At 55.6% G+C, this 22,186-nt stretch overlaps 1 protein-coding gene across 1 annotated transcript in view; it reads left to right on the top strand.

Annotated features, from left to right (window-relative positions):
• The window catches only part of LOC140424765 (obscurin-like), a 1,044,598-nt gene that overhangs the window by 664,123 nt on the left and 358,289 nt on the right, over window positions 1–22,186 (top strand). The window contains 4 exon segments of the mRNA XM_072508149.1: window positions 1,348–2,664; window positions 14,598–14,876; window positions 15,107–15,182; window positions 16,187–16,314. Of these exon segments, the coding sequence (XP_072364250.1) occupies window positions 1,348–2,664; window positions 14,598–14,876; window positions 15,107–15,182; window positions 16,187–16,314 (1,800 nt within the window).

Genomic DNA, 22,186 nt, shown 5'->3' with positions numbered 1-22,186 from the left:
AGAAACAGGCCCTGCGACTCTCCAAGCCTGCACCGACCAAGAAGCCTGTCTAAACTGCAACCTTCTGCACTTCTGGGGTCCGTATCCCTCTATTCCCATCCTATTCATGTATTCGTTAAGATGCATCATAAATGCCGCTTACGTATCTGCTTCCAGCACCTCCCCCAGCAGTGCGTCCCAGGCACCACCCTCTGTGTAAAAGACTTGCCTTGTACATCTTCTTTAAACTTTCCCCCTCGCACCTTAAGCCTAGTAATTGACTTTTTCACCCTGAGAAAAAGCCCTTGACTATCCACTCTGTCCATTCATAGATTTCATAGAATTTACAGTGCAGAAGGATTCCACTCATAATTCCACTCATAATTTTGTAAACCTCTCAGGTCCATTGTTCAATTGAAAACAGTCTGACTTTATCCAACCTCTCCTCATAGCTGATACCCTCCAGACCAGGCAACATCCTGATAAACCTCTTCTGAACACTCTCCAAAGCTTCCACCTCCTTCTGGCAGTGTGGCGACGACAGTTGAACGCAATTCTTTGCTTTCCTGTGCTTCGAGATTTTCTGTGGCGGATGCAGCAAACCATTGGCCTGTCAAAGTCAGCAGGCTTTTGCTTGGCTCGCCTGCCCTACCGCAGGAGATCGTCTTCAAGATCAGAAGGTTCTGCCAGCGGGAAGGGCAGAAATTCCTGCCCAGGATTTTGCTTCTTCGGCATCTCACTTGCCTGTCCAATTCTGCAGAGAAAACAGGTGCTTAAAGCACACAAAGGGTTAGCTTCTCACATGACCTCTCTCCAACTGTCCACTTACCCAAAATGGTCATGGCAAGTACATTCTGGTTAAATTGATTAGATCATGGCTGGTAATTGCACCCTGACCTAAGGTCCTATTGTCAACGTGATTTTGTTTAATGGTTAGTCTCCATCTGGTTGAATATCCTGGTGACTGTCTGGACTCTTTGCAGATGGGAAGGGAGATGGCCCCCATTCAACATTTTTCAAGGTCGTTGTTCTTGGTGTAGCTTTACAGACAGGTTGTCTCCATTTCAATAGTTCCGCACACGATACAGTGATACAAATGTGCATCCATTTTTAATGTAATTCCCAAGTCACTGTAATGTAGCTTTAGCCTTTGTTTAAAACAATATGGGTTTTCAGCCAGTAAATTCAAAAAACATTTTTTGATGTACAGCATGGTTTCATAACACTATAAATTCTGTTTTATTATTTAGTGCGAACTTCATTTTGATGTAAGTTGTTCGGATATCTCTGCTTCTAGTACTATTATTTCAATGAGGTTGTACAATTAATAAGTTCTAATCTTAAATAATTGTGTCTTATTGTCTGCAGTTACGATACAACCTATTCCAGCCGAAGATTGGGAAATTCCACAGGAGTCAGATAAAGTTACTGTTGAACTATTGGATGGAGAAGAGATTCAACCCAAACCAAGCTTGCCGCCCGAGGCAGCACAAGAAGGTGACTTGCATCTTCTGTGGGAAGCATTGGCCAAGAAGCGAAGAATGAGTCGAGAGCCAACACTTGATTCTATCAGTGAAGTACCAGAAGAAGATGACAAAGCTCAGAAGCGAAGGCTACAGAAAGCTACAGAAATTGAAGATTTATCAACAGATGAAATGTCTAGAACATGTGATTCTTATACAAGTTCTGATGATGAATCAAGATCTGGTACTCCATCCCTTGTTCATTACCTGAAAAAAGCCGGAAAATCAACCGTAACCGTAGCTGGAAAAGCGCAAACTATTTCTACAAACAAATTTTGGAAACACTGGGAAACTTCATCCACTGAATATGAGCAATTGCAAGAAGAAGATCCATCTCTCACTGAAGCTGCTACAAAAATCCAGGCTGCATTTAAAGGTTATAAAACTAGGAAGGAATTTAGACAACAAGTCACACCCGTGTTTGCTGAAGTTTTCAAATCTCAGACGAGTAAATTAGGCCAAACTGTTCACCTTGAGTGTGTGGTCCAGAGTAAATCTGAAGTCAAGGTGCAGTGGCTCAAAGATGGAGAAGAAATTGTGGATGGAAGGCATTACCACATTGATAATTATAGTGATGGAATTTGCTCCTTAATTATTACAGGTATCGAACAAAAAGACACTGGAACATATACTTGTGAAGCTTCTAACAAGTTTGGCACAACTTCTCACAGTGGGCAGGTTACAATTGCAAGTGATGCAAAAGGAATAGTTAAGAATGTCAAGCAAGGCATTACTATCAAATACAGCACTGACAGTGAACCAGAAAGTTCTTCAGGAAGTGAAGTTGATGATGCTTTCCGTCGAGCAGGCAAACGACTTCATAGACTTTTGCATTCAAAACTGTCTTTTCAGATTTCGGACGTGGAAGAAGAATATTTTGTTAGTGCTGATGAAGGAGATGAAGATAACTTGGACAAACAGACTTACCATGAGGATGAAAATTACATTTATATAAAGTTTGATACCTTCACTGAGGCTGAAATGGCAGCAACTAGATTTAAGGAAATATTTATTGGTCAAGGAATTCCTGTTCACATTGATATCTGTGAGGAAGGCAGCAGAGTTGAAATTCGGATTAAGAAGGTTTCGCGTCCCCCTGCTGCATCTGGAGAAGATAGGACCAGCATAGAAGACGGATTACATACTCATTTTGTTGAGTCCGGTAAGTTTGTCAAATCATTTTGTTTTTTGCTTAAACTACACAGACACAACAACTAATTTAATATTTTTGATGTAACTCAAAAATGAATATACCCTTAAAATAGATACAGTACATATTGTTCATTTTATTCGCTACCTACATTGTTTTAATCTTACATTTAATGATCACAATGACCATCTCTGCTAGGCTATCATCATATTCATAACTATGGTGTGCAAATAATGTATAACAAATATATTAGATTAGTGTACTTAAAGGTCAGGGTAAAAATAGGAATACTTACAAGCTATTCTTCAATGCAAACGATTATTAAATTTAGCATTTGACAGAAGTGCCAGTAATATACAAAAAAAGTCTGCATGCAAATTGGAGGAAATAAAATTGTAGAAACATAAACAACAAAAGCAAAAGAAAAACTTAAAGCAAAATACTGAAAAATTCCGGTGAGGAAATCAGTAGCCATTGCCCGATCTCTGGATATAAAATATGAGTTGGGGGAAGGGGGGAGCAAATCTCCAGTACAATCTGCAATGCATGATCCCCTGGAAATGCCCCAAATACCAATTTCTGAATGCTCAGGGCAGTTACTTAAAGCAAGCATTTGGTATCCTGAATATGCTAATGAGCAGTCTGTTTTAGGATCCCAATGCTGGGCTGGGCACTCACCATCAGTGAGTGCTCAGCCCAGCATTGGGATCATAATCAGTATATTCTTAGAAGGGGAGGTGAACTAATATAGTGGCAGACTAGGTTGGTTCTGTGAAGCCCATAAGAGAACCTGTTCTCCCCCACTCCTGGTCACGCAAAATCAAATCAAAGCTTAGCTTGTGGGCCCATCTAACCTGGGCTACGAGCTAAAACTGGGCAAAGTAAAACTCCCACCATTTTTGGAGCACTACCATTTTGGTTCTGACTAATGGTTGAAAATCTCTCTCAAAATATTCTCTCTCAAAATATTCTATCAAAACAATGGTGCAAGGAGGTTCCTTTAGTAGGAAAGTAGGTAATTATTTTGGGAAAGAAATAGTTAAAAGAGCTGAATAAATGACCATAGGAGTGGTTTTGAGTATGTCTTTCACACTGCAGTTTTTCTCTGTGCTAGAAAATTCCATTTATAGACCTTGGCCACGATTTCCTGGCCTCGTTAATCACTTGGTCAAGCGAAACGAGGCCTGTGAATAGCAGGAGAGGCCAAGAATGAGAACCGCGCCAGGCACCAAACAGTTTGTGATGGAACCGACCTGCTTCTGTTGCCGAAAATGGGATCTCGCCGTGGCGTGGCGAGAAACCAATTATCACCACTTAATCCCCAATTAACGAGAGCCACCCCATACCCACCGGCCTCCCATCATTCAGTGGCCTCCCCAGCAAGTGGTCATGCTGGTGCCAATTAGTACTCCTTGTGAAAAACGTGAACCAGGGCTTCTGTGGGGAGCCGAGGAGGAGAGTATCCATCGTTGCTCACAGGCAAAGAGCTCAAGGGTGCTGGGATTGCTACCCCAGTGCTCGGTGGGTGGGTGGGGGACCCTCTACAGGGGCGGGCCTCCATGGGGAGGCATGGGGGAGGGGGTGGCAACCGCTCGCGGAACCCTGAATCATGCCAACCCCTGAATCATGTGTATCCGTTCCTGTGGCAACCCTGTCTGTCCCAATGACCACCCATAACCCCCACCGACTGCCGAGACCTCTGGCCGTGCGGCTGAAGGCTATCGCTAATGGGGAATTGGCAATCGTGGTTAAGTGAGTACTTCACACAACCCAAGTCGATTCCTGTGGATAGGTGGGCCATGCAGCATGTGGGAGTCATTGCCCAGCATCCCAATGAAACCTTGATGCTTGAACACTGTGCTTGAACACTACGGGAGGCAATGCCACACATGCAACAGCCAAGATCCGAACACCCAGGGGATGGGACACAGCTCCGGGGACATGTCCACGGCTGGAGGGTGAGTGGGTGCCATGGGGAGATGCCTGGAGAGATGGGCCAAGGGTTCGTGGGTCGGCCCCCATTGCGTAAGAAGGTGACAGAGGCATCACACTGGTTGTGCACAAAGGTGTTTATTGTATTTGGCAATTCCCCACCCTCCCGATGGTTCTTCCCCCTCCCCCAGCCCTCTCACCCTCTACCTACACCCCCCTCCCCCTCACAGCCCTCAGTGATCCTCGATATGCTTTGCCCTCCTCGCTCTACCACTACATCTAGTTGTCCCCAAGATACACATCTGAGGCCGTAGGGTCCCATCTTACTTGTCAGCGTCACATGCACAGCCATGCCTCCCTGTCCCTTGTGCTGGCTGTGACATCCGTCCTCATCAGAGGGGTGGAATTTGGAGGAACTGATGGCCAGTGTCACCACTCCATGGAACAGGTCCGGGTTGATAGCTGGCACCCCCCCCTCCCGGTCAGTGCCCATAGGGCCCTATGGTTCACCTTGGCACGGAGGAGCAGCTGGTTCGAACCCCAGCTGCCCTTGCATCATCTGGCTCTGCCAGCCCTGGCGGCTCCCCATGGTCCGCACCATCGTGTCGAAGCCACTCGGCGATGCTCCTCAGTGATTGGGACATGTTCTGCAGCCCCTTGGGAATGCCAACCTGTAACTGGGACAAGTTCCACAGCGGCGCGGCCATCCCCATCTGAGAGTGGGTCATGTCCCACAGAACGTCATCAAGGTCAGCCTGGTACTGGGTGACATCCACCAGCGAGGCGGACATTCTGTCGAGACCCTCAGCCATGGCCGTCACTGACTGTGTGATGCCTTGGACACCTCCACACATGGAGCCGACATCGTGCACCAGGCTCTCCACTGTAGTCGACACGCTAGCAGTGTTGGCCTCGGTGCCACACATTGCCGGTGACATCTCCTGCGCCAGTAGCCTCTGGGACTCCTCCAATCGGCTATGGATCTGCTGGAGTGTCGTTGATACCTCCCTCTGAATGTCCCAGCCGCTCTCTAACTCCAGGTAACCCTGTTCCAGATCTCAACATCAGGCTGGGACACAGCTGGGTCCTGGGATCCAGCAGCCATCCGACTGCTGTCTCACCTGTGGGTTCCTGCCTCCACCTGACGTACATCAGCAGCAGTGTGGTGCTCACCGGATTGTGCCCCAGAAGCCTGACCACTAACATTTCCCACCGAGCTGTGTTTATCAGCCCTGGTAGAGGGTGGGATGACATCCTCAGAGCTCTCCTCCAAGTTCATCTCCTGGGAGGCTGGAGAGGATTCTGCCCTGGATGGGCTGGTGTCGTCAGCTGGAGGACCTGCGGGACAATGGACATGTGGTCAGTGGGAGGGATGGGTCAGTCAGTCAGGTAATAATAACGCATGTTTGACTGGTCCTTCGAGTGAGGCCCGGTGGTCCATCACCTCTGCGGCGTCTGCCAGTCTCCACGTTGGTGACTGCTCTGTCACCTCCAGGACTTGCTCCTCAAAGGTGGTGAGGATTCTGGGGCGAAATAGTCTGCGGCCCGAAATGGGCTAGCAGCGACGTAACGGGATCCGCGCTTGCGCAGTGGTTCACGCCGTGCAGCGTCATACGCGCTGCACGGCGTGACGGCTCATAAGGCCGCGCAGCTCCCCCCCACCCGACCGGAACAGCCGACCGCAACACCCGACTTGATGGCTGGCCGTCGCTCAGCCCCGAGGTTCGAGTCACGCGATGTGGAGGCGCTCCTGGATGCGGTGGAGCAGAGGAGGGACGCCCTGTATCCCGGGCACGGCCGCAGAGTTGCCCCACGCCACAGCCGGCGTCTGTGGAGGGAGGTGGCAGAGGCCGTCACCGCTGTGGCCCTAACACCACGGACAGGCACCCAGTGCCACAAGAAGGTGAACGACCTCGTCAGAGCAGGCAGGGTGAGCGTCCCCCATATCCCCCATATCCCCCATATCCCCCCTCCCCCATATCCCCCCCTCCCCCATATCCCCCCCTCCCCCATATCCCCCATATCCCCCCTCCCCCATATGCCCCCTCCCCCATATCCCCCCTCCCCCATATCCCCCCTCCCCCATATCCCCCATATCCCCCCTCCCCCATATCCCCCCTCCCCATATCCCCCATATTCCCCCCTCCCCCATATCCCCCCTCCCCCATATCCCCCCTCCCCCATATCCCCCTCCCCCATATCCCCCCTCCCCCATATCCCCCCTCCCCCATATCCCCCATATTCCCCCCTCCCCCATATCCCCCATACCCCCCCTCCCCCATATCCCCCCTCCCCCATATCCCCCATATCCCCCCTCCCCCATATCCCCCCATCCCCCATATCCCCCCTCCCCATATCCCCCCTCCCCATATCCCCCCTCCCCCATATCCCCCCTCCCCCATATCCCCCATATCCCCCCTCCCCCATATCCCCCATATTACCCCCTCCCCCATATCCCCCCTCCCCCATATCCCCCATATCCCCCTCCCCCATATCCCCCATATCCCCCCTCCCCCATATTCCCCCCTCCCCCATATCCCCCCTCCCCCATATCCCCCATATCCCCCCTCCCCCATATCCCCCCTCCCCCATATCCCCCATATCCCCCCTCCCCCATATCCCCCCTCCCCCATATCCCCCCAACCCCCATATCCCCCCTCCCCATATCCCCCCTCCCCCATATCCCCCCTCCCCCATATCCCCCCTCCCCCATATCCCCATATCCCCCCTCCCCCATATTCCCCATATCCCCCCTCCCCCATATCCCCCCTCCCCCATATCCCCCATATCCCCCCTCCCCCATATCCCCCCTCCCCCATATCCCCCATATCCCCCCTCCCCCATATCCCCCCTCCCCCATATCCCCCCTCCCCCATATCCCCCATATCCCCCCTCCCCCATATCCCCCCTCCCCCATATCCCCAAGTGAATCCAGCCCTAACCTTAACCTCTGCAATGCACGCGCAACCGATGGCGTGCATTCATATACCTGCCTAACACTGTTGCCTTTTACCCCTGCCACCACCCCCCCCCCCCCAGGAGAAGCGCGCACACAACAATAGGGAGCATGTGAGGACTGGAGGAGGGCCCGCTGATGAGAGGCCACTGACCGTACACGAGGAAAGGGCCCTGGAACTGGCTGGCGGACCTGAGGACCGGGAGGTTGCTGATGCAGAGGTCGGGGCCCCACGAGCAAGTGAGCCACCAACAGCCCGTCCCCATATCCCCCCTCCCCTATATCCCCCTCTCCCGTATCACCTGATCACTGCCTGATGTCTAACCATGCATGCTTCATTGTGTATCGCAGGACCAAACGTCCAGGCACCCATCCCCGCAGATGCAGACCGCCCGCAGGATGCCCCTCGGAGACCACGGGAGACGGAGGGACCCGCACCCTCCAGCATGCGACGCCCGCAGGATGCCCCTCGGAGACCACGGGAGACGGAGAGACCCGGACCCTCCAGCATGCGACGCCCGCAGGATGCCCCTCGGAGACCACAGGAGACGGAGAGACCCGCACCCTCCAGCATGCGACGCCCGCAGGATGCCCCTCGGAGACCACAGGAGACGGAGAGACCCGCACCCTCCAGCATGCGACGCCCGCAGGATGCCCCTCGGAGACCACGGGAGACGGAGAGACCCGAACCCTCCAGCATGCGACGCCCGCAGGATGCCCCTCGGAGACCACGGGAGACGGAGAGACCCGAACCCTCCAGCATGCGACGCCCGCAGGATGCCCCTCGGAGACCACGGGAGACGGAGAGACCTGGAGCAACATGGAGACGACACCCCCGTCACGTGCGGGAGCGACCACCCAGCGATGAGGGGGGCAGCCACAGGCCCCCGTCACATCCGAGCCAGGACACCACTACCCAGGACACCACTATCCAGGACACCCCTACCCGGGACACCACTACCCAGGACACCCCTACCCGGGACAGCACTACCCGGGACAGCACTACCTGGGACAGCACTACCCAGGACACCCCTACCCGGGAAGACGAAAGACCGGACAGTGACTCAGAGTGGATGGGTGGAGACGAACCCCCACCCCAAAGTGCCATGGACTCAGAGTGGGACGAAGAGCACGACACAACGCCACTGCTGTCACCAACACCCTCCACCATCGCAGAAACACTCACCACGGTTGGGCACTTTAGTGATGTGGCGTCTGGTACACTCACTGGTGCGCACAACACAGCCGTCCCGGTACAGCAGGTGGAGGTAGGAGCAGCAGAGGGACCGGGCGGTCGGAGGGCAGCCCAGGCCAAGCGAACATCTGCCGCCCAGATGGATCCCGGGTTCCTGCAGTTACCACACCCACACATAGATCCGATGCAACCACCGACACGGAGACGAGCGAATAGGGTGACGGGTGGCTTGCGCCGGCTGCGGTCGCAGGTGGAGGAGTCCACCCGCGTCCAGGAGCAGGGAGTGGTCCCGGTCATGCGTGCCACCCAGGCTGACACCGCACGGGTGGCGTCCGCGGTGGAGGCAATGGGTGCGACGGTGTCAGACATGGGGAACGGTTTGTGAGGCCTGGGGCCTTCCGTGCAGGCGGCGTCTGTGGCCCAGGAAATGGCTGCCCTCTCACAGGAGGCCATGAGCCAGTGCCAGCGCCAGATGGCAGAGGCGCTCAACGCCATAGCCCAGTCTCAGCAGGCCATGGCCCAGTCTCAGCAGGCCATAGCCCAGTCTCTGCAGGCCATGGCCCAGTCACTGCAGGCCATGGCCCAGTCTCAGCAGGCCATCGCTGAGGGCATCGGCGCCAGTGGCCATGTGCGAGCTGGCGTCGCACTGTCGCAGACAGGGTTCGACAACCCCCTGGGCTCCATGGCTGCAAACCTGCAGACCCCTGTCGATACCAGCACGGGCCTCCAGGACTGGCAGCGCCAGATGTCGGGGGCGCGTCGGATGGCCAGTCCGTTCGCATCCCCCACCCATGTAGAGGCCTGGGGGCCATCGGGCACCCCGAGGGAGGAGGAGGTGGTGTGGTCCGTCCCGGCTCCCTCTGTAGGGGAGGTCCCGGTACACCGCGACACCTCGGACTCCCCCCCTTCCGTCCCAGGTGCATCGGGTGGGCAACGGGCAGGACAGGCTGGCAGCTCGCCATCCCAGTCGCCCGGGCCGCAGCCTGGCCCATCTAGGCCAGGACGCCCCAGGAAACGGCCGCCAAAGGGATCCAGTGTCAGAGGGCAGGAATCACAGGAGTCCACCTCCAGTTCTGCTGTACCGTCTGGGGAACCACGTAGACGTAGTCAAAGGGCCCGTAAGGCCAAACAATTAGACACTGAGTAAGTTGGCACGGGTGCAGGGCACAGATGAGTTTTAGGCGCTAGGGCACGTGCATGAACTCCTTTGGTTATTAAAGTCAATGTTACACCTACCGAAGCTGCCTTTGTGCTCTGTCCAAAGTGTGCGGGGGTGTCATGTACGTTGAGCGCAAGTGTGTGTGTGAGGGGTGGTCTTACCTCAGCCCCAGGTGAGTCTGCCCCCTTCCCCCTGGGCCGCCATCAACATCCCCCGGGCAGAGGACGGGACCGTGCGCTGCAGTGTCACAGCCGCATGCAGGGATGGTCCGGGTGGATGGTGGTACTGTGGCCATGGGTCAGACATAGTCCAACGATGTAGAGCCAGGAGCTCATCGGAGGCGGGTTGTCATCATTCTCCATGGCCTGCGATAGACACGCGTCCACCCGCAACTGGGTGAGCCCGGCCCGTTGTGCCGCCGGTGGATCGGCAATTGGGAGTGGGGGGGTGGTGTGCATGCGGGTGGGGTGTGTGGGGTTGGGGAGGGGGGGTGATGGTGCTGGGTGGATGGATGGGTGGGGGGTGTGGGTGGTCGGCTGTTGTCATGGTGTGCGGTCTGTGGCCATACTACCCGATTCCCACGCCCATCTAGTCAGTGAAGCGGGCGTCTATCAGTCTGTCCCGTGCCCGCTGGGCCAGCCGGTAACGGTGGACAGCCACCCGTCTGTGTCTACCCCGTCTGCCCTGACCATTGCCCCCATCCCCCTCATCTGGGGAGGACTGGGCCTCTTCCTGCTGCTCCTCCACTCCGCCCTCCTCTGCCTGCGGCGCATCGCCCCTCTGCTGGGCTATGTTGTGCAGGACGCAGCACACCACAATGATGCGGCCGACCCTATCTGACCGATACTGGAGGGCGCCCCCAGAGAGGTCCAGGCACCTGAAACGCATCTTCAGCACGCCAAAGCACCTCTCGATCACTCCCCTTGTCGCTACATGGGCATCATTGTAGCGGTTCTCCGCCTCATTGCGTGGCCTCCGTATAGGCGTCATCAGCCACGATCGCAATGGGTAGCCCCTGTCGCCCAGCAACCAGCCCCTCAGCCGGGGATGGCGTCCCTCGTACATGCCGGGGATGGATGACCGCGACAACACGAATGAGTCGTGTACACTGCCTGGGTAACGGGCGCAGACGTGCAGGATCATCATGCGGTGGTCGCAGACCACCTGTACGTTCATCGAATAGGTCCCCTTCCTATTAGTGAACACGGCCCTGTTATCTGCAGGTGGCCGCACGGTGACGTGCATCCCATCGATCGCGCCCTGGACCATGGGGAACCCGGCAATGGCAGAGAAGCCCACGGCCCGGGCATCTTGGCTGGCCCGGTCCACGGGGAAGCGGATGTAGCGGTGCGCCATGGCATAAAGGGCATCTGTCACTGCCCGGATGCACCGATGCACCGATGTCTGCGATATGCCGGACAGGTCCCCACTCGGTGCCTGGAATGACCCCGTTGCATAAAAGTTCAGGGCCACCGTAACCTTGACGGACACGGGGAGAGGGTGTCCCCCGCCAGTGCCACGCGGTGACAGGTGTGCCAGCAGGTGGCAGATGTGTGCCACGGTTTCCCGGCTCATCCGGAGTCTCCTCCTGCATTCCCGGTCCGTGAGGTCCTGGTATGACTGCCGGGGCCGGTACACACGGGGCGCCCTCGGGTGCCTCCGTTGCCGTGGGGCCGCGACGTCCTCCTCCCCCTCCTCGTCCTGTCGGTCAGGTGTCCCTCCAGCCTGGGCGGCTGCCGCCTGCCCCTCTGCGGCAGCCTGCGCCGCCTCTCTGGCACGCTCCTCCTCCTCCTCCTCATCCAGGGCAACATAGACATGAGCGGCTGCCACCACGGCGGCCAACATCGCTGGATGATCTGAAAACATGACGACCTGGTGGGGGGGAGGGGAACGACGACATGTCATCATTGCCCATATCCCCTCCTCCCCCCAGCCAGGTGGCATGGACCGCATGGGTCCAACTGTTGGAGGCTGGCACCTGGCCAGGTGGACCAACTCATTTGCCCTCCCATCACCCACCCCGGCACGAACCCCCTCCCCAACCCCCAACCTCCACCCCGGCACGGACCCCCTCCCCAACCCCCAACCTCCACCCCAGCACGGACCCCCTCCCCAACCCCCAACCTCCACCCCAGCACGGACCCCCCCCCAACCTCCACCCCGGCACGGACCCCCTCCACAACCCCCAACCTCCACCCCGGCACGGACCCCCTCCCCAACCTCCACCCCGGCACGGACCCCCTCCCCAACCTCCACCCCGGCACGGACCCCCCCCCCCAACCTCCACCCCGGCACGGACCCCCTCCCCAACCCCCAACCTCCACCCCAGCACGGACCCCCTCCCCAACCTCCACCCCGGCACGGACCCCCTCCCCAACCTCCACCCCAGCACGGACCCCCTCTCCAACCCCCAACCTCCACCCCAGCACGGACCCCCCCCCAACCTCCACCCCGGCACGGACCCCCTCCACAACCCCCAACCTCCACCCCGGCACGGACCCCCTCCCCAACCTCCACCCCGGCACGGACCCCCTCCCCAACCTCCACCCCGGCACGGACCCCCTCCCCAACCTCCACCCCGGCACGGACCCCCCCCCCCAACCTCCACCCCGGCACGGACCCCCTCCCCAACCCCCAACCTCCACCCCAGCACGGACCCCCTCCCCAACCTCCACCCCGGCACGGACCCCCTCCCCAACCTCCACCCCAGCACGGACCCCCTCCCCAACCCCCAACCTCCACCCCAGCACGGACCCCCCCCCCAACCTCCACCCCGGCACGGACCCCCTCCACAACCCCCAACCTCCACCTCCGGCACGGACCCCCTCCCCAACCTCCACCCCGGCACGGACCCCCCCCCCCCAACCTCCACCCCGGCACGGACCCCCTCCCCAACCCCCAACCTCCACCCCAGCACGGACCCCCCCCCAACCTCCACCCCGGCACGGAACCCCTCCCCAAACCCCAACCTCCACCCCAGCACGGACCCCCCCCCCCCAACCTCCACCCCGGCACGGACCCCCTCCCCAACCTCCACCCCGGCACGGACCCCCTCCACAACCCCCAACCTGCACCCCAGCACGGACCCCCCCCCAACCTCCACCCCGGCACGGAACCCCTCCCCAACCCCCAACCTCCACCCCAGCACGGACCCCCCCCCCCCCAACCTCCACCCCGGCACGGACCCCCCCCCAACCTCCACCCCGGCACGGACTCCCTCCACAACCCCCAACCTCCACCCCGGCACGGACCCCCTCCCGGCACTCCCCCGGAGCCCATCCTACTCTAACCACCCCCCCCCCCCCCCCCCCCCCCCCCCCGCCGCACACACACACAAGCCGAGACACACCTCTCCTCAGGCAATCAGTCTGCGGCCACGCCATTTCCTGCCCAGAGCCAACCCCCCAGGCCGTCACTCACCTCCTCGCTGGTCGGCGTGAGCCTGGAGCACCGGGTCACGCCGATGAAAAGGAGGTTTGATTGACGTCGACGTGAACGGTCATCACGTCGACGGGACTTCGGCCCATCCGGAAGGGAGAATATCGGCAGGCCGAAAATCGGCTGCCTTGCGCAGACCCGTGACATTCTCCGTGGCAGCGGCGCCATTAACGCCCCGCCGACTTTTCTCCCTTCGGAGACTTCGGCGGGGGCGGGGGCGGGATTCACGGCGGCCAACGGCCATTCTCCGACCCGGCGGGGGGTCGGAGAATGACGCCCCTGATGTCTGGCACCCCTCTGCCAATCTGGGCCTCGCCTGGCGATTGTGGGAGAGCTTTTCCTGAGAAGACATAGAGAGGGCATCATTAGACACACGCGTGGTTCACAGTGGTGGTTGGGGGATTTGAAGGGGAAGGGGTGGAGGAAGGGTTGGGGGGGGTTGAAGGAGGATGGGGGTAGATGCTCCCATGGAGAGGGAGAGGTTTCGGGGGAGGGGGGTGAGTGGCTGTCTACTCACTCGTGCTGTCTGGTGTAGGTCATTGACCTTCTTCCTGTACTGGAGGCCAGTCCACTTGGTCACACTCCCCGAGCTCACTGCCGTCGCCATCTCGTCCTAGGCAGCACTGGCTGCTCTATGGTTGACCCTCGGGGGAAAGGACATCCTCTTGGCCTCCACAGCATCTAGCAGCCTCCTCAGGTCAGCGTCCCCGAATCTTGGGGCTGGTCTCCTCGGCACCATTGTTACGAGCTGGCTGGGGTCAGCTGAGCAAATGCAGCTTAAATGCTGCTCGACCTTGTTAGCGGGAGGCTGGCGAGCTTGGTGCCCCCGCTAGCCCTCCTGCTGGATGGACGTGCTCCCGTGCATTCAGTGCATTTTTGTTGGCTGGGATGAGCGTGTATGGGGAATGTAATGTGTATATGTGGCTGCAGTTTGTCAGCCTCCCAAATGTCAATCACAGACTCGGCGAATCCAGCACCGCTTCCCATTGGAATCGCTTATGTTCCATGTGGTGCCGGTGCTTGCCCGTCCATGGTTGCTGAATCGCTCCACGTGCGACCCCAGTTTTGCCGTCGTGGAAGTCCACCAGTCCTGCCCTGGCGTCAACACTTAGTCTCAGAAAATCCCACTGCTTTTCTCTCATGTATAAGCCTGAATTAATTATTAATATATTTACTAAAATGAACTATGATTTTAGTTTAATTCCAGAGAGAACATATTCTAATCATGCATTATTTCTTTTTATGTCCCCTTTTGTCACATAAAGCACCCCATGTTGTATCTGAGCTCCAGAACCAGGAGGTTCAAGAAGGCTACCCTGTCAGTTTTGATTGTATGATAGCTGGATACCCACCTCCAGCAGTTCGATGGTTTAAGGATGGAAAGCTGATTGAAGAGAATGATCATTACATGATCAACGAAGATCAAGATGGATGCCATCAACTTATTTTAACATCTGTGATTCTAAGTGATATGGGAGTGTATAGATGTGTGGCAGAAAACTATATTGGCGTAGCTTCAACGAAGGCAGAGCTGAGAGTCGACAGTAAGTGTGATAGAGCTGCAACAGAAAATGAAATTGGGAAAATATAATGTAAACCAAATAATAATTAAATTGATCTCTGTCATTAGTGTTGATTTGGAAGAATTCGGTGACATAAATGTTTATTGTTGAAATGGATCTGCAAGTGAAAATAGTGAAAACCTTACATGCGCAGTTTTATTTTGGATAAGTAATTGTCTTTTATTCAAAGTACATTTACTTCTTTCTTACAGTTAGCAGTTCAGACTATGATACAGCAGAAGCCACTGAGACATCTTCCTATGTCAGTGCCGAAGCTTCTCTTACACGGTTGGTATTGAAGCACACAGTACATGAACTATTTCACTACATGATATGACTGTTAAATCTTATAACCACAAAGGGCAGCACGGTAGCCTTGTGGATAGCACAATTGCTTCACAGCTCCAGGGTCCCAGGTTCGATTCCGGCTTGGATCACTGTCTGTGCGGAGTCTACACATCTGTGGGTTTCCTCCGGGTGCTCCGGTTTCCTCCCACAGTCCAAAGATGTGCAAGTTAGGTGGATTGGCTGTGATAAATTGCCCTTAGTGTCCAAAATTGCCCTTAATGTTGGGTGGGGTTATGGGGATAGGGTGGAGGTGTTGACCTTGGGTAGGGTGCTCTTTCCAAGAGCCGGTGCAGACTTGATGGGCCGAATGGCCTCCTTCTGCACTGTAAATTCTATGATAATCTATGATGATTACCATTAAACATGTTTTTGATTAAAATTGTGAACCTCAGTAGTTTGCCGAATCCTTTAGTCAGACAGTCTGAATTACTGAAGAAAACCTTTTTGAAATTAAATGAAAAATGAAATGAAATGAAAATCGCTTATTGTCACAAGTAGGCTTCATCATATCATAGAATTTACAGTGCAGAAGGAGGCCATTCGGACCATCGAGTCTGCACCGGCTCTCGGAAAGAGCACCCTACCCAAGGTGCACACCTCCACCCTATCCCCATAACCCAGTAATCCAACCCAACACTAAGGGCAATTTTGGACACTAAGGGCAATTTATCATGGCCAATCCACCTAACCTGCACATCAAATGAAGTTACTGTGAAAAGCCCCTAGTCACCACATTCCGGCGCCTGTTCGGGGAGGCTGGTAGGGAAATTGAACCGTGCTGCTGGCCTGCCTTCGTCTGCTTTAAAAGCCAGCTCTTTAGCCCTGTGCTATTTTTGCGAAGTTGCAGTATTTTCCTCCCCCAGAGGGAAACAAGTCTTAATACACATTTCAGTTTAAGATTCTTGAATAGGGATTGTAATAATTTATAATATTTTTAACAACAGGGAGCAGAACTTGGAAGGTGTGGAATCACAGGCTGAAGAAGAACAGTTACCTCAGATTTTAGAGGAACTTCATGATGTCTTTGTTACTGCTGGGGCTCCAATACTAAAACTACAAATTAAAGTTAAAGGTATGGCTAGTTGTCATTTTAGCAGTGAAAGTTCTGAAATGTTCAATAAATAATGGAATCACATTACGAATTTCAGTTAAGTATTTTCTCAGCGTACAACTTGTGGGAAAAGTAGTGACACAAGAAAACTTAGGTTTCTCTCTCATATGCAGCAAGACATTTAATCTGGTTTAAAATGTAAACCGGTTACTTTCTTTTCTGTAACTTTTCTCTTTTCTGTTGACCACAGCAATTGCTCACGAATGTTGCCTTTTTCAGCATACTCTTCAGGTCGGTATTCAGATACCTGAAAATTGCACCAGGGTCCTACATTCTTTGTACGACCCCAGTTTAGATCTTTAAATAAGGATTCCATTGATTTTGAAATGGCCACCCATTTCAAAGCCCATTTGAAGTTCAATTGAGTTTCAAGCTTAGTTTCAGTGTGTAGCGCACAATGACTTACGAGAGAGACAAATAGAGATGAAGTCGATGAGGCTTTATTAAGCGTGACTTGTTCCCCGCAGTTCAGCAACAGACTGGAGCGGCGGGGAGAAGCCCGGGTTCTTATACTCCGCCTTCAGGGCGGAGCTAGGGGTCAACAGCCAACCAGGACCCGGGATCTGTCAGCCAATAGCATCACGGCTTCACAGTCCCACATGACCCCTAATGCATACTACCACATTCACCCCTTGTTAAAAATGAACCCGGCGGGGTGGTGCTTCGCATGGTGGTAGGGGTTTACAAGGCTGGTCCTGGGAGGAAAACATTTTTGGCATGTCATTTCAATGCCCTACACTTTGCCCTACACTGGGCTATGTACAGGGTTTGTGAACTATTTACAATATTCGTAAGAGGAAAAGAACATTCTCGTTACTGTCCAACAACATTCTTGTGTTACACCGATGCCACGAGTCGAGCGGGCGGTCTGGTCTTCCTTGTCGATCGCCTCAGCCCCGGTGGTGGTGCAGGTGCTTGTTCCCGCGTTGTCGTCTCCGGGAGCTTTTCGGTGTCTGCTTCTGTTTCACTCCTGGTCGGACATGGGAGGAGGACCGATCCTCCCGGGAAGGGGGCGGTCGCGGGGTGCATTGGTGGCAGGGAGGGGGTGATCGGTGTCGGGGGGGTGTGCGTATTGCCGGCGGGCGCCAGGTCACGCAGGGAGACCGTGTCCTGTCGTCCGTCGGGGTACGCCACGTAGGCGTACTGCGGGTTCGCGTGGAGGAGATGAACCCTCTCGACCAACGGGTCCGACTTGTGCGCCCGCACATGTTTCCGGAGCAAGATGGGTCCTGGGGCCGCCAGCCAGGTCGGCTGCGACGTTCCGGAGGAGGACTTCCTGGGGAAGACAAGGAGGCGCTCATGAGGCGTTTGGTTAGTGGTGGTACACAGCAGCGACCGGATGGAGTGGAGAGCGTCCGGGAGGACCTCCTGCCACCGGGAAACTGGGAGATCCCTGGACCGTAGGGCCAGTAGGACGGTCTTCCAGACCGTGCCGTTCTCCCTCTCTACTTGCCCGTTCCCCCGGGGGTTGTAGCTGGTCGTCCTGCTCGAGGCTATACCCTTGCTGAGCAGGAACTGGCGCAGCTCGTCACTCATGAAGGAGGACCCCCTGTCGCTATGGATATATGCGGGGCAACCGAACAGTGTGAATATGGTGCTAAGGGCTTTAATAACTGTGGCCGCTGTCATGTCGGGGCAGGGGATGGCGAAAGGGAAATGGGAGTACTCGTCCACCACGTTCAGGAAGTATGTGTTGCGGTCGGTGGAGGGGAGGGGCCCTTTGAAATCCAGACTGAGGCGTTCAAAGGGACGGGAAGCCTTGATCAGGTGCGCTCTATCTGGCCTGAAAAAATGCGGTTTGCACTCAGCGCAGATGTGGCAGTTCCTGGTGACTGTACGGACCTCCTCCACAGAGTAGGGGAGGTTGCAGGACTTTATAAAATGGTAGAACCGAGTGACCCCCGGGTGGCAGAGGTCCTCGTGGAGGGCTTGGAGACGGTCTATTTGTGCGTTGGCACATGTGCCGCGGGATAGGGCATTGGACGGCTCGTTCAGCTTTCCGGGACGGTACAAGATCTCGTAGTTGAAGGTGGAGAGCTCGATCCTCCACCTTAAGATCTTGTCATTTTTAATTTTGCCCCGCTGTGCATTATCGAACATGAAAGCTACCGACCGTTGGTCAGTGAGGAGAGTGAATCTCCTGCCGGCCAGGTAATGCCTCCAATGTCGCACAGCTTCCACTATGGCTTGGGCTTCCTTTTCCACTGAGGAGTGGCGGATTTCTGAGGCGTGGAGGGTTCGGGAGAAGAAGGCCACGGGTCTGACCGCTTGGTTAAGGGTGGCCGCTAGAGCTACATCGGAGGCGTCGCTCTCGACCTGGAAGGGGAGGGACTCGTCGATGGCGCGCATCGTGGCCTTTGCGATATCCGCTTTGATGCGGCTGAAGGCCTGGCGACCCTCTGTCGACAGGGGGAAGGTAGTAGTCTGTATTAGTGGGCGGGCCTTGTCTGCATACTGGGAGACCCACTGGGCGTAATATGAAAAGAACCCCAGGCAGCGTTTCAGGGCTTTGGAGCAGTGGGGAAGGGGAAATTCCATGAGGGGGCGCATGCGTTCGGGGTCGGGGCCTATTATCCCATTGCGCACTACGTATCCCAGGATGGCCAGCCGGTTTGTGCTAAACATGCACTTGTCCTCGTTGTATGTGAGGTTCAAGGCGTTTGCGGTCTGGAGGAATTTTTGCAGGTTGGCGTCGTGGTCCTGCTGATCGTGGCCGCAGATGGTTACGTTGTCGAGATACGGGAACGTGGCCTGCAACCCGTGTTGATCAACCATTCGGTCCATCTCCCGTTGGAAGACCGAGACCCCGTTTGTGACGCCAAATGGGACCCTTAGGAAGTGGTATAGTCGCCCGTCTGCCTCAAAGGCTGTGTACTTGCGGTCACTTGGGCGGATAGGGAGCTGGTGGTAGGCGGACTTGAGGTCCACGGTGGAGAAGACCTTATATTGGGCAATCCGATTTACCATGTCGGATATGCGGGGGAGAGGGTACGCATCTAGCTGTGTGTACCTGTTGATGGTCTGGCTATAGTCTATGACCATCCTTTGCTTCTCCCCGGTCTTTACTACTACCACCTGTGCTCTCCAGGGATTATTGCTGGCCTGGATTATGCCTTCCTTCAGCAACCGCTGGACTTCGGACCGAATAAATGTCCGGTCCTGGGCGCTGTACCGTCTGCTCCTAGTGGCGACGGGTTTGCAATCCGGGGTGAGGTTTACAAACAAGGATGGCGGTTCAACTTTGAGGGTTGCGAGGCCGCAGATAGTGAGTGGGGGTATTGGGCCGCCGAATTGAAACGTTAGGCTCTGCAGGTTGCACTGGAAATCTAATCCCAGTAATGTGGGTGCGCAGAGTTGGGGAAGGACGTAGAGCCTGTAGTTTTTAAACTCCCTCCCTTGCACCATAAGGGTCACAATGCAGAACCCTTTGATCTCTACGGAGTGGGATCCTGCAGCTAGGGAAATCTTTTGCTTACTGGGACGGATGGTCAAAAAACAGCGTCTTACCGTGTCGGGGTGGATGAAGCTTTCGGTGCTCCCGGAGTCGATCAGGCATGGTGTCTCGTGTCCGTTGATCAGCACCGTTGTTGTCGTCGTCTGGAGCATCCGGGGCCGTGCTTGATCCAGCATCACCGAGGCCAGATGTGGTCGTAGTGTCTCAGCGTCTTCTTCGGACCCCGTGGAGCCGTTGATGCTGGGGTCCTTTGTTGTCATCCAAGATGGCAGCATCCATGAATCGCACGCGGCCGGGGATGGACAAAATGGCCGCCCCCACGGATCGCACGTGGTCGGGGGTGGACAAATTGGCCGCCCCCATGCATCGCACATGGCTGGGGGGTCACAAGATGGCGGCGCCCATCCTCCCCTCGTGGTGGCCGGGACCCAAAATGGCGGCGCCCGCGGGTCGCACCTGGGGCGCTGGGGGGGTTGGGGAGCGTTTGGGATGCGCTGGACTCTTTCTTCTCCGGGGACAGCGGCGACCCCCCGAGACCGGCACACAGCCGCGAAATGGCCCTTTTTGCCGCAGCTCTTGCAAATCGCTGCGCGGGCCGGGCAGCGCTGCCGGGGGTGTTTCGTCTGCCCGCAGAAATAGCAGCGGGCCCCCCCGGGATGATCTGGCGTCTTAACCGCGCAAGCCTGTGAGGGAGGGGGGGGGTTTGTCGCGACGGGGGTCCACGGAGCCCAAGGGGCTGCCGCGCGGTCGGGGCCGTATCGCGGGCGTTTTGCGAGGCCACATCTAGGGAAGCTGCAATGGCCCGTGCCTCTGAGAGTCCTAGCGACTCTTTTTCTAAAAGTCTTTGGCGGATTTGGGGAGAGTTCATACCTGCCACAAACGCATCGCGAATTAACATGTCCGTGTGTTCAGTCGCGTTTACCGGCGGGCAGCTGCAGCCCCGTCCCAAAATTAGCAGCACGGCGTAGAACTCCTCTAGCGATTCTCCGGGACTTTGCCGCCTCGTTGCGAGTTGGTAGCGTGCGTAGACCTGGTTCACTGGGTGAACGTAGACGCTCTTTAGTGCTGCGAGCGCCGTCGGGAAATCCTCTGCGTCTTCTATGAGAGGGTAAATTTCCGGGCTTACCCTTGAGTGCAGGACCTGTAGTTTCTGGTCTTCTGTGATCCGGCCTGGGGCCGTTCGGAGGTAGCCTTCGAAACAAGCCTGCCAGTGTTTAAAAACTGCTGCTGAGTTCACTGCGTGGGGGCTGATCCGCAGGCATTCCGGGGCGATCCTGAGCTCCATAGTCCTTTAAGCACACTTAATAAATTGTAGCGCACAATGACTTACGAGAGAGACGAATAGAGATGAAGTCGATGAGGCTTTATTAAGCGTGACTTGTTCCCCGCAGTTCAACAACAGACTGGAGCGGCGGGGAGAAGCCCGGGTTCTTATACTCCGCCTTCAGGGCGGAGCTAGGGGTCAACAGCCAACCAGGACCCGGGATCTGTCAGCCAATAGCATCACGGCTTCACAGTCCCACATGACCCCTAATGCACACTACCACACAGTGGTTTATTTGTTTGAAGAAAAATTAATCTCTCCCAAGAAACTGTTCCTATTGAAATTTTTGGCAATAGCCATTTTAAAAATTGTGCCACTCCCCCAGTAACATATCGCAGCCAGATCTGAAGTTTTGCAGGGCAATGCTGATAATTTAACATGATGTGGAGATGCCGGCGTTGGACTGGGGTGAGATCAGTAAGAGTCTTACAACACCAGGTTAAAGTCCAACAGGTTTGTTTCGATGTCACTAGCTTTCGGAGCGCTACTCCTTCCTCAGGTGAATGAAGAGGTATGTTCCAGAAACATATATATATAGACAAATTCAAAGATGCCAGACAATGCTTGGAATGTGAGCATTAGCAGGTGATTAAATCTTTACAGATCCAGAGATGGGGTAACCCCAGGTTAAAGAGGTGTGAATTGTGTCAAGCCAGGACAGTTGGTAGGATTTTGCAGGCCAGATGGTGGGGGATGAATGTAATGCGACATGAATCCCAGGTCCCGGTTGAGGCCGCACTCATGTCTGCGGAACTTGGTTATAAGTTTCTGCTCGCCGATTCTGCGTTGTCGCGCCTCCTGAAGGCCGCCTTGGAGAACGCTTACCCGGAGATCAGAGGCTGAATGTCCTTCACTGCTGAAGTGTTCCCCGACTGGAAGGGAACATTCCTGCCTGGTGATTGTCGCGTGATGTCCGTTCATTCGTTGTCGCAGCGTCTGCATGGTCTCGCCAATGTACCACGCTTCGGGACATCCTTTCCTGCAGCGTATGAGGTAGACAACGTTGGCCAAGTCGCACGAGTATGTACCGCGTACCTGGTGGGTGGTGTTCTCGC

This window comes from Scyliorhinus torazame, chromosome 6, assembly GCF_047496885.1.
Source record: "Scyliorhinus torazame isolate Kashiwa2021f chromosome 6, sScyTor2.1, whole genome shotgun sequence".
Taxonomy (NCBI): domain Eukaryota; kingdom Metazoa; phylum Chordata; class Chondrichthyes; order Carcharhiniformes; family Scyliorhinidae; genus Scyliorhinus; species Scyliorhinus torazame.
Note: the sequence above shows the minus strand (reverse complement) of the source record. Positions and strands in the feature narration are given on the sequence as shown.